The sequence below is a fragment of the Daktulosphaira vitifoliae genome, unplaced genomic scaffold (assembly GCF_025091365.1).
Source record: "Daktulosphaira vitifoliae isolate Bord-2020 unplaced genomic scaffold, ASM2509136v1 Scaffold_1, whole genome shotgun sequence".
Lineage (NCBI taxonomy): Eukaryota > Metazoa > Arthropoda > Insecta > Hemiptera > Phylloxeridae > Daktulosphaira > Daktulosphaira vitifoliae.
In genome coordinates, this window is record NW_026099572.1 from 87,078,812 (window position 1) to 87,090,440 (window position 11,629).

The 11,629-nt window shown below is 25.6% G+C and overlaps 1 protein-coding gene across 1 annotated transcript in view; it reads left to right on the forward strand.

The window, feature by feature from the left end:
- The window catches only part of LOC126896503 (microtubule-associated protein futsch), a 27,847-nt gene extending 18,647 nt beyond the window's left edge, over nt 1–9,200 (forward strand). The window contains exons 6-9 of the mRNA XM_050669348.1: nt 444–1,721; nt 1,963–6,175; nt 6,235–6,495; nt 6,555–9,200. Of these exons, the coding sequence (XP_050525305.1) occupies nt 444–1,721; nt 1,963–6,175; nt 6,235–6,495; nt 6,555–6,724 (5,922 nt within the window). The 3' untranslated portion in view covers nt 6,725–9,200. The remainder of the gene's footprint in view (nt 1–443; nt 1,722–1,962; nt 6,176–6,234; nt 6,496–6,554) is intronic.
- Nucleotides 9,201–11,629: the final 2,429 nt, after the last annotated feature.

Below are 11,629 nucleotides of genomic sequence, written 5' to 3' on the forward strand. Positions count from 1 at the left end.
GTGATCTTTTGACGTATCGTTGAAAGAAATCGGTTCGGTGAGAGCTGAGAAAAAGTGGTAACAGACACAAAAAAAAAAACATAGTAAAACCAATACCTTCTCAGCTTCGCATCGAAGCTAAAATATAATAATTATATTTTTTTTGTTATTATATGATTTATTTTAAAAAATGTATGCTTAATCTTCTTATTATTTTTTTAATCTATATCAGCTATACTTTGTATTAATTCAAACTTAAATTTGACTAGTGTTAATTGTGAAAATTGATATAATAAGAAAACTACATTTAAAGTATTATTTTTATATTTAGGCCCGAGAAGTAGAGTGGCGAGATATACCTAATAATAATAATAATATAACACACACCACACGTCTGACCTTAGATTTTTTTCATGTTAATGATTCAATATTTTTTAATTAAATTATAATTTTTAAAATTTCAGACAAGAAAACAAAGAAATGAATCTGAAAGCGAAAATAAAGAAAAAAATCCTTTATCAATTAGTTTAATAGATACTGCTGAAAATATAATAACTGATCTTAAACAGTTACAAATTCGCCCCCATTTGTGTTATAGGAATATTCATCTAGAGCCCATAAATTTGTATCATAAAGTTGGTTATGGAAGATTAGATATGTACATTTTAAATCCTCCCAAAGACAGCAAAGAAGTTAAAGATTTTTTAATAAAATGGAATGAAGGTGATCAAAAAATGTATAATTCTACTAAAGAACTGTTTATTCCTCTACCAAACATAATTTCAATTTGTTCATTGTTAGTTTGGCAACCTGCTAATCCTAACATTACCATAACAAGAATTTTATTTCCTGGAAGTTGTCCTCAAATTAAGATATTTGAAGCTCTTGAAAGAATAAAACATTTAGAGTTTTTAAAACATCCGTCTTGTTCTATTAAATCAATGAGTTCAACAGTTTTATTGACAAAAAGTATATCATCTAAAAAAACAACTTTTGATAAATTGATACTTAAAGATACAAAGACAAAAAAAAATATGAAAAATTTGGAACTAGTAAAAACAGTTAATCCTGTTGTTCAAACTTCAATCGAATCTACAACACCCAAAGATAATTTGATTTCAAATCTAAAAAATGATACAAAAAAGAAACAATTATCAAAAAATACAGAATTGGAAATTAAAGTTAAATGTAAAATAGATTCAACGAGTGACATTAGTGAAATGAAACTTAAATCGAAAAAATTACAACAAAACGTTGAAAGTACAAAACAATTGACAAATTCAAACAATGATTACATAAATAAGGAAATATCCCCCAAGAATAATCCCTTAATTTATAAAAATATAAAATTAAATACAGACACATCATTGACATCATTAAAAAGTAATTCGAAATCTACAACTACTATTTCAAAAATAAAAAAAGAAGAAGACAATCGTAGAAAAATAATATTATCAAAAGTGAATTCTAGTGTGAAAAAAAATACTAAATCAAAAACGCAAACAGCGATTACTAAAACACAAGAGGGAATACTTGGAAACGAACCACGTGCTATTTACAAATCTAGTATTGTGAGTTCTAAAACTAATGGAGAAGAAGATGACGTATTAATTATAGAAAAGGTATTAAAAACACCTCAAAAATCAATAACAACAGATGATAAACAATTGATTGAAAACGAATTAGATACAATAATTACAGAAGCAGCGAAATTTATTAGCAAAGAAATAACACAAAACAATGCNTGATTACATAAATAAGGAAATATCCCCCAAGAATAATCCCTTAATTTATAAAAATATAAAATTAAATACAGACACATCATTGACATCATTAAAAAGTAATTCGAAATCTACAACTACTATTTCAAAAATAAAAAAAGAAGAAGACAATCGTAGAAAAATAATATTATCAAAAGTGAATTCTAGTGTGAAAAAAAATACTAAATCAAAAACGCAAACAGCGATTACTAAAACACAAGAGGGAATACTTGGAAACGAACCACGTGCTATTTACAAATCTAGTATTGTGAGTTCTAAAACTAATGGAGAAGAAGATGACGTATTAATTATAGAAAAGGTATTAAAAACACCTCAAAAATCAATAACAACAGATGATAAACAATTGATTGAAAACGAATTAGATACAATAATTACAGAAGCAGCGAAATTTATTAGCAAAGAAATAACACAAAACAATGCTAACAAAAGCAATCAAGAACTTGAAACAATGAAAAACAACAAAAAAGAGAAAAAAAGTATTAATGATCNGAAAAACAACAAAAAAGAGAAAAAAAGTATTAATGATCAAGAATATATAAAGACACCAGATGAAGTAGCAGATTTACCATATTACGAAGAAACAGATTTTGATAAAAATATCAATCAAAGTGAACACATAAACGAAAATTTAAAAAAATCACATATTAACAACGTTGCACCTAAAATATCAACAAACTTCAAGCATCAAAATATAAAAGGAAAAAATATTGAAATAAATCAGTTAGAAAATGAAAAACAGTATGAAACGATTAATAACATAAAAGATATAAAAAAAGAATCTAACAGTATAAATAATATTGAAGAGGCTTCAAACAAATCTGATCTAAAAACCTACGTCATCCATGAAGAAATTCTTAAAAATGATATAAGTGATAGAGGAAACTCAAAACAAAAGAACAGAATAGAATCTCCAACAAAAAATAATGTTGTAGAAACAACAAAGGCAAAATCTTTTGATCAACCTGCAGAAATATCCAAAATTAAAAGTAGAAAAAGCTCGATTCAAGACGTCAATGATGATTCTCTGGAACCAACAAATATATCTAGTAGAAAAACTTCTGACGCCCTTGATGAAATATCAAATACTCCAATTATTAGTGAAAGTACTAAAGTATCAATTCAAGAGACAATATATCATTCTCCAATTAAAGATAATGTTTTAGATAACACAAATACGTCATCTGTAAAATCATCGGACGGTCATGAAGAAATACTGAAAATTGAAAGTAAAAAAAGCTCGATTCGTGAGTTCAATGATGATTCTGTAGAACCAACAAATATATCTAGTAGAAAAACTTCTGACGCTCATGATGAAATATCGAATTCTCCAATTATTAGTGAAAGTACTATAGTATCAATTAATGAGGTTAAAGATAATGTTTTAGATAACACAAATACGTCATCTGTAAAATCATCTGACGGTCATGAAGAAATACTGAAAATTGAAAGTAGAAAAAGCTCGACTTGTGAGTTCAATGATGATTCTGTAGAACCAACAAATATATCTAGTAGAAAAACTTCTGACGCCCTTGATGAAATATCGAATTCTCCAATTATTAGTGAAAGTACTATAGTATCAATTAATGAGGTTAAAGATAATGTTTTAGATAACACAAATACGTCATCTGTAAAATCATCTGACGGTCATGAAGAAATACTGAAAATTGAAAGTAGAAAAAGCTCGACTTGTGAGTTCAATGATGATTCTGTAGAACCAACAAATATATCTAGTAGAAAAACTTCTGACGCTCATGATGAAATATCGAATTCTCCAATTATTAGTGAAAGTACTATAGTATCAATTAATGAGGTTAAAGATAATGTTTTAGATAACACAAATACGTCATCTGTAAAATCATCTGACGGTCATGAAGAAATACTGAAAATTGAAAGTAGAAAAAGCTCGACTTGTGAGTTCAATGATGATTCTGTAGAACCAACAAATATATCTAGTAGAAAAACTTCTGACGCTCATGATGAAATATCGAATTCTCCAATTATTAGTGAAAGTACTATAGTATCAATTAATGAGGTTAAAGATAATGTTTTAGATAACACAAATACGTCATCTGTAAAATCATCTGACGGTCATGAAGAAATACTGAAAATTGAAAGTAGAAAAAGCTCGACTTGTGAGTTCAATGATGATTCTGTAGAACCAACAAATATATCTAGTAGAAAAACTTCTGACGCCCTTGATGAAATATCGAATTCTCCAATTATTAGTGAAAGTACTATAGTATCAATTAATGAGGTTAAAGATAATGTTTTAGATAACACAAATACGTCATCTGTAAAATCATCTGACGGTCATGAAGAAATACTGAAAATTGAAAGTAGAAAAAGCTCGACTTGTGAGTTCAATGATGATTCTGTAGAACCAACAAATATATCTAGTAGAAAAACTTCTGACGCCCTTGATGAAATATCAAATAAATCAATAATATGTGAAAGTACTAATGATTCAATTCAAGAGGCAAAAGATAATTCTCCAATTAAAGATAATGTTTTAGATAACACAAATACGTCATCTGTAAAATCATCTGACGGTCATGAAGAAATATCGAAAATTGAAAGTAGAAAAAGCTCGATTCGTGAGTTCAATGAGTATTCTGTGGAACCAACAAATATATCTAGTAGAAAAACTTCTGACGCCCTTGATGAAATATCGAATTCTCCAATTATTAGTGAAAGTACTATAGTATCAATTAATGAGGTTAAAGATAATGTTTTAGATAACACAAATACGTCATCTGTAAAATCATCTGACGGTCATGAAGAAATACTGAAAATTGAAAGTAGAAAAAGCTCGACTTGTGAGTTCAATGATGATTCTGTAGAACCAACAAATATATCTAGTAGAAAAACTTCTGAAGCCCTTGATGAAATACCAAATAAATCAATAATATGTGAAAGTACTATAGTATCAATTAATGAGGTTAAAGATAATGTTTTAGATAACACAAATACGTCATCTGTAAAATCATCTGACGGTCATGAAGAAATACTGAAAATTGAAAGTAGAAAAAGCTCGACTTGTGAGTTCAATGAGGATTCTGTGGAACCAACAAATATATCTAGTAGAAAAACTTCTGACGCTCATGATGAAATATCGAATTCTCCAATTATTAGTGAAAGTACTATAGTATCAATTAATGCGATTAAAGATAATGTTTTAGATAACACAAATACGTCATCTGTAAAATCATCTGACGGTCATGAAGAAATACTGAAAATTGAAAGTAGAAAAAGCTCGACTTGTGAGTTCAATGATGATTCTGTAGAACCAACAAATATATCTAGTAGAAAAACTTCTGACGCCCTTGATGAAATACCAAATAAATCAATAATAGGTGAAAGTACTAATGATTCCATTCATGAGGTTAAAGATCATTCTCCAATTAAAGATAATGTTTTAGATAACACAAATACGTCTTCTAGAAAATGTTCAATTAATTCTCGCATTGTTGATCACATCCATTGTTCATCATTTGATGAGAAATGTTTATTTAATGATTTTGGGACTGATTCTTGTGGTGCATTAAATATTAATAATAAAAATGTTAAGACTGGTATAATTGCTCAAATATTTGAATGTGATTCTACACTTGAATGTGCTGATACGTTTTCTGTGATAAAAAATGATATTAATGATGAGTTGAATGCAATGAGTGAACAGACTGACTTTGAAAAAAAATTTGTAATTTCCCATAATGTTGATGAAGTAAAGAAATCTAACTATGTCGTAAACTGTGAAAGTGCTTTAGATGACATTAAAGCTAAGCAATCATTGGGAGTTAATTTAAATAATGACGATCTAGGCATTACAGAGGATGATGTTATGCAGTTAAATATAGATGTCAAAAATACTTTGAATCAATGTTTTTATGTTGAAGATCAACACAATGAAGATAGAAAAGAATTAATTCTAGTTAAAAACGACATAGTTGAAGAAAAACATAATAAGATTGACTATCCTTCATCTAGTGATGATTCTAATTTAGAATTGAATAGACTTATGAATTTAGATAACCGTCGATTAGATAATGAGTTTGATTTTAAAAAAGCTTTAGAAGAACATAAAATAGCCAGAGGTGAGGATTTTTCGAGTGTTACAGTAAACACTGGTAATAATATTAATACTAAAATTAGTGAATCAGATCACGATAATATTAATCAGAATCAAAGTTCATCTTCAAATACAGTTGAAACTTGGGGTAAACCTCTCAGTTTACCCCCTGTACAAATTACTAACAATAATGGACATAATATAATTCGAGATTGGGATAAGCCATTGAAACTCCCATCGCCTATTCTTTCTGTTAACGAAACAACCTCAAGTAATAACTTAAATTTATCTCCGAAAAAAAACATTTTAAAATCAATTGATAACAAGCCAATAATAAGTGTTAAAGGTGAGCTAAATTTCATTGCATATTCGTAATCATACAACTCTTATATTATTATTTTTTAGATAAAGATATGCATAATCGTATAAAACGTTCAAATTCTCCTATAAAAGATAGAAGTCGGTCATCAAGTCGAGTCACAAAAGTAAATCCGGTATATTTTGATTTGATATATGTACCTAACTTCGGAAATTCAAAATTTGTAACTGTGGACTTCTTTAAACGCATAAGAGCTAGGAACTATGTTTTTAGTGGTACTGATTCAAATAAAGAAGTGTTAAATGCATTAATTGAGGGAAAACAAACATGGGGAGATCACAATCTCGGTAAATATTATAACATTATTCATGTATTATTGTAATCTGTTAACTTTTATTGTGTTTAGAGGTAACAATTATTCCAACTTACGATACTGAAACAATGAGTCAATGGGCTATTGAAAATGAAGAAATATTAATCAAACTCAAAATTGATATAAGTCCAAGCGCAAGTCGATGCACTATAAAACTTCAAGATCATAACACAAGCTGTTCTGCATATCGATTAGAATTTTAAAAACATGGTATTAGGTAAAAAATTGGTCAACAATAGCGCATTTGAAATTAATATCATCCAAAAATTTGGTATTAAGTAATAAAATGTCTGTTTTTTTTTCAATTCGTAAAGTTATTAATATTATTAATCTTAACGAAAGCTTAAATAATTGCTTCTATTCAAGTTTATATTTGCTATCAAATTACATTTATTGAAATTCTGTAATTAAGCATTACATTTTTTTTATAACTAGCATTATTAGAACTTTGACCCTGGAACTGCTGTTAGGCATTACTTCAGGGCGGCAAGCACTAAATACAAGACTGCAAAATCCATCCTACATTTTTATTTACATATATTTTTTAATATATACATACAACGAGTAAATTTGTAGAAACTAAAAAATTAGGAAACATTTATACAATCATTTTTAATAAATACAAGATGTTTCATACTATTCCATTTTTTTAAATTACTTTAGTTATATTAGTAGAACTATTATTGAAGTTTAATATTTATTTTTATTTATCGATTATATTAATTTTTTCATACAATATATATACGAATTTTTATGGGAAGAAGCAATATAAATATGTATTAGTTTTTCTTTTTATTATGAGAAATTATTTCGACGTTGTTTTTATGTATTTAAAATATAAATTTGTGTTATTACCCTATTAAATTTCAACGACTTTTATAAAATAATATGAATTAATTATTATATTGTACTATTAGTGATCAATAATTTTTACTAAAAAAATGTAAATTATCATTAATGAAATATTTATTACCTTAGAAAGTAATTTAAATGTTTTAAAACTTTTTCATTTTACTGATTAGATGACATTATTGAAAACTAAATATTATTTGTTATCAATGACCATATTAGCTCATTCAAACAATCAGTAGCATTTGAAAGGAATAAATTTACTCGAAGATTTTAAGTTTCATTTGTCTGAAAAAATATTTTACATTAAGTGACTAATAACGAATGCTTTGACTAGGAAGTTGAAAGTCTTTTAAAAATCATTTTTAATGTAATACCTTAATTGTTATTCACATCAAGTATTTTTAATCAATCAATACAAATATAATGAATTTTCATTTTATAAGTTCCTATTAAAACTCTTTTTAATTATCTACATAATTTAATAGAAAAGTATTATGAATAACTATCGAAGAAAGCATAGTTGTCAAGTAATATATTTTTAATTATAAATGTACATTTTTTTGGAAATGTATACATTACTAATTGAAGCCAAAAAGCCACATAGGTTTATTCAAAAGTATTTTTATGATTGTGAACTAAATTTTATTATTAAAGAAAAATTTAATTTCAAAACTTTTAAAAAGCAGATATAACTGCATATGGTGAAAGTAAAATTGAAATTATTTAATAAATTCATTAAGAATGAGAAAATTAATACATACCTATTATATTATTTTATACCAAATCTAGTTTTGAGCTATGTAAAATATCCAACAATGTATCATTTTTTAATAGTCTATTTGTATTGCTTTAAACTTTTTATTTGGTGCTGCATATTATCCATACTATTTTATATTATTATGGTAACATTTCGTTTTTCCTTTTTTTAAAATTAAATGTTTTCATCAATATATATTAGTAAATATAATTTTTATTTTAACTTTGCATAAAAACTTTATGTACTTCTAACAAAATATTTGAAATTGGTGCTATATAGCTATATACATGAAGGATGAAGTCTTATTTGACTTGAGGAAAAGCGTGATTTTCATACTAACCATAAACTCAATTCATTAATTGGATAGTTTTATTATTATATTACATGGTATAAATTGTAGTGTTTTAATAAAAGTTAATTTTTATTTATTTAACTTGTTAATTAAAATGTATTACTTTTGAATAATTTGTATCTCATAGGTAATGAATTTTTTTTATTATTATTCAAAATAAGTAGTAAATAACATGTATATAATAAAAATAGAACACAATTTTGTTCTTTTATTTATTTTTAAGTATACTTGGAAGCATTTTTTATAAAGTATAAATATATATTTTTTGCTTTCTGATAGTATAACATAATAAAATAATGCAAAAAATGTTTGAAAGATTCGATTTTTATGTAAGTGTTGACATTAAATTCGTTAAAGTTCTATTCTCAAGTACTACACTTCTGAATTTGATTAGCATTAAAATAAAAATATATGTTAGCAGAGGCGGACTGAGTTAATATAATAACTTGGTCAACAAAAACAAAATATAGTATTGAATAAACTCAAAAACAATATCTTTATAAAATTAGTTAATTAACACAGTTCATTTTAAATTTAATATTCGTAAATTATAAATCTATCAGCTAATAATTAAAAAAACAGATATGATGTTACCGTTTAAGTTAATCCGCTTTTGTGTTAATATTATAATTGCATTTAACAATATAAAGATGTTTAAATATTGCTTTATTGTACGCAAATTATCATAAGTTTTGATTGTACTACATATTTCTAAACAATTTTGTTTTTATTTTTAATTATTTAAATTTTAATTAAAAATAAATTTTATGAAAAAACTCATGTTAAATTTTACTTTTAAGTTATATTTTTCAAAGTTAAAATATTCTTATCTTAAATAATTTCACATATTTAGAATTAAAATGTTTATCATTTAGTGTTTTGAGCTTAAAATATTTTATTAGTTTCATTATTATAAATGTTTACTATAAGAATTTAGTTTAAAAAGTACTCATTAAAATATTAGATGTCAAAATGCATTAAATTGAACTAATAAAAATTTACTTTTAGTATTTATTCATAAAAATAATTTATTTAACTAATAACCCTGAAAAGAAATGCAATTTATAATTTACAAAGTTTATAGTAGAGTTTATTTTTCAATTTGTCTAAGTTAGCCTAATATAATATAAACATTTTGGAAAATCGTTTTTATTTTGATAAGAGCATGCAATTAAAAAATGATCAGTATGATGAAAGTTATCTAACATTAAAGTTATCAGTAAACAGTGATGTGTTATGTATATACTATACCTAACACATCAAAGGGGCAGTTAAAAAAAAAATTATCGTGTCAAGTGGATATGTAGGATAAGGGTGATCGACTTCAAATAGTTGGGAAAAGGCGAGGAAAAAGAAGCAGTAAAAAAATTAATTTTATTAAAGTTCTATAAATATCTAATGAATAATGATTATTAAAAGATATAATATTAGATATAGAGGATTATTGGTTTATCATAAACCATTCTAATTACTACTTTTTAAAATCGTCCCTTATAACTTAAAGGGATATCAATTTTATCCTTTTTAATTGCAGCACATATATTTAAATAGCTTATAGAAAAAAAATTATCTATTTAAGAAAATAGAAATAAGAAAACTGGTCGATAACAAATTTTGGACCAATATTTCAGAAGTTCTTAACAATTTTTTACCTAGGCGGGACGAAGAGTACGGTCATGAAATGACTAGTGATAAAAGTATCAACACCTACCTTAATCTCCAGTTTATACTTTAAATTATTAATAACTTTTGAAACACTGATTCAAAAGTTCTTATCAATCATTGATTTTTGTAATTAAATTATGTCTTATTTTATAAGCTTGTAAAATATGTATTTTGTTATAAAAAAAAAACTTGACACCCCTTTCATGTAGAAGAGATGATTATAGAAAATAATTATTAGCTAATAAATATGCAACTAAAATAAATCAAAATTTTTTTCCAATATTGTATTTATCTTGTGAGTAAACAAATGGTTTATGATAAACCGGTCACTTTGTATATATGATGTATATGTATGAATTGTCTATGTTCAAGTAACTTTAATAATATCAAATATAAGCGACATGTAGATGGAAAATTCATAAAAACAAATTATTGTTTAATAATAAGATTTTATACAAAAAATTATTGTTGCTATAATTTGATCGAATTCGTATAGTTTTGATTCCATTCCAAATGTTGAGATTTTTATTGAAATTTTAGGATATTTTTAAGATATTACTACCTAGCTTTGCAAAAATATAATATTTTAAATTGAAAAAAACTCTGGAGAAAACGAGTTTATTTTTTAAAATTTTCTGAAATGTTCAAATGCTTGCTCAATAGTTTTCTGATGTCACACAATACAGTACTTTAATTTTTTCAATAAAATAAAATTAGATTGACACAAATATATTAAATATTTATCAAAGGGTTATTTTTCTGAATCTTAAATATACAGGTTGTATAAAATAATAAATTTTTTGAATAGAAAAATATAAAATAAAATCCAATTACATTAACGTATGTTAAGGGGTTTAAATTTTAACTATTTTTCAAAAGCTAATATGTCAGTTTTGGCAATTTTTCAGGAGAATAAAATTAAATAAAAAATGTCAATTTCTATGTTTGAAGTGTTGTAATGTCATAAATTCAAAGGTGAACCGTTTATAAATTTTGTTATGTCTACTTATTTATTTTTTTATTGCGCAAGAGAATGCACGAATGAACCTTTTTCTGATACAGTGGTGTCAATAAGTTATTATTTTTTCTGCTAACTGCTAGATAAGGAGACAAAAAAGAGTAAATATAATTAAAATACAATTGTTTATCGGTACCTCCTAAAAAGACTGGCCGTTATCGATTCGAAATTGTCGTTAGATCGGTGTTGACTATTCATATTTCTTCTGTCATTCACCGAGCTAAAGTGAAAATGTTTCTTGTTTTATTGTCACTATTATTTTCAATGATGGAGTAGAGCCACGAACGGACAGGCCTTTTCGGCGAAGCATCCAGACCATTGGGTAGGTCTTTTCGAAGATCGGGCATCGTTTTCTTTTTTATAATTATATTTATGTAATGAGTTGAAGTTAAAAAAATCATAGAAAGTAAGAAAAAGCAATTCAAAGTATGGCAGAAGAGCAAAAGGAGAGAAGACCGGATGGA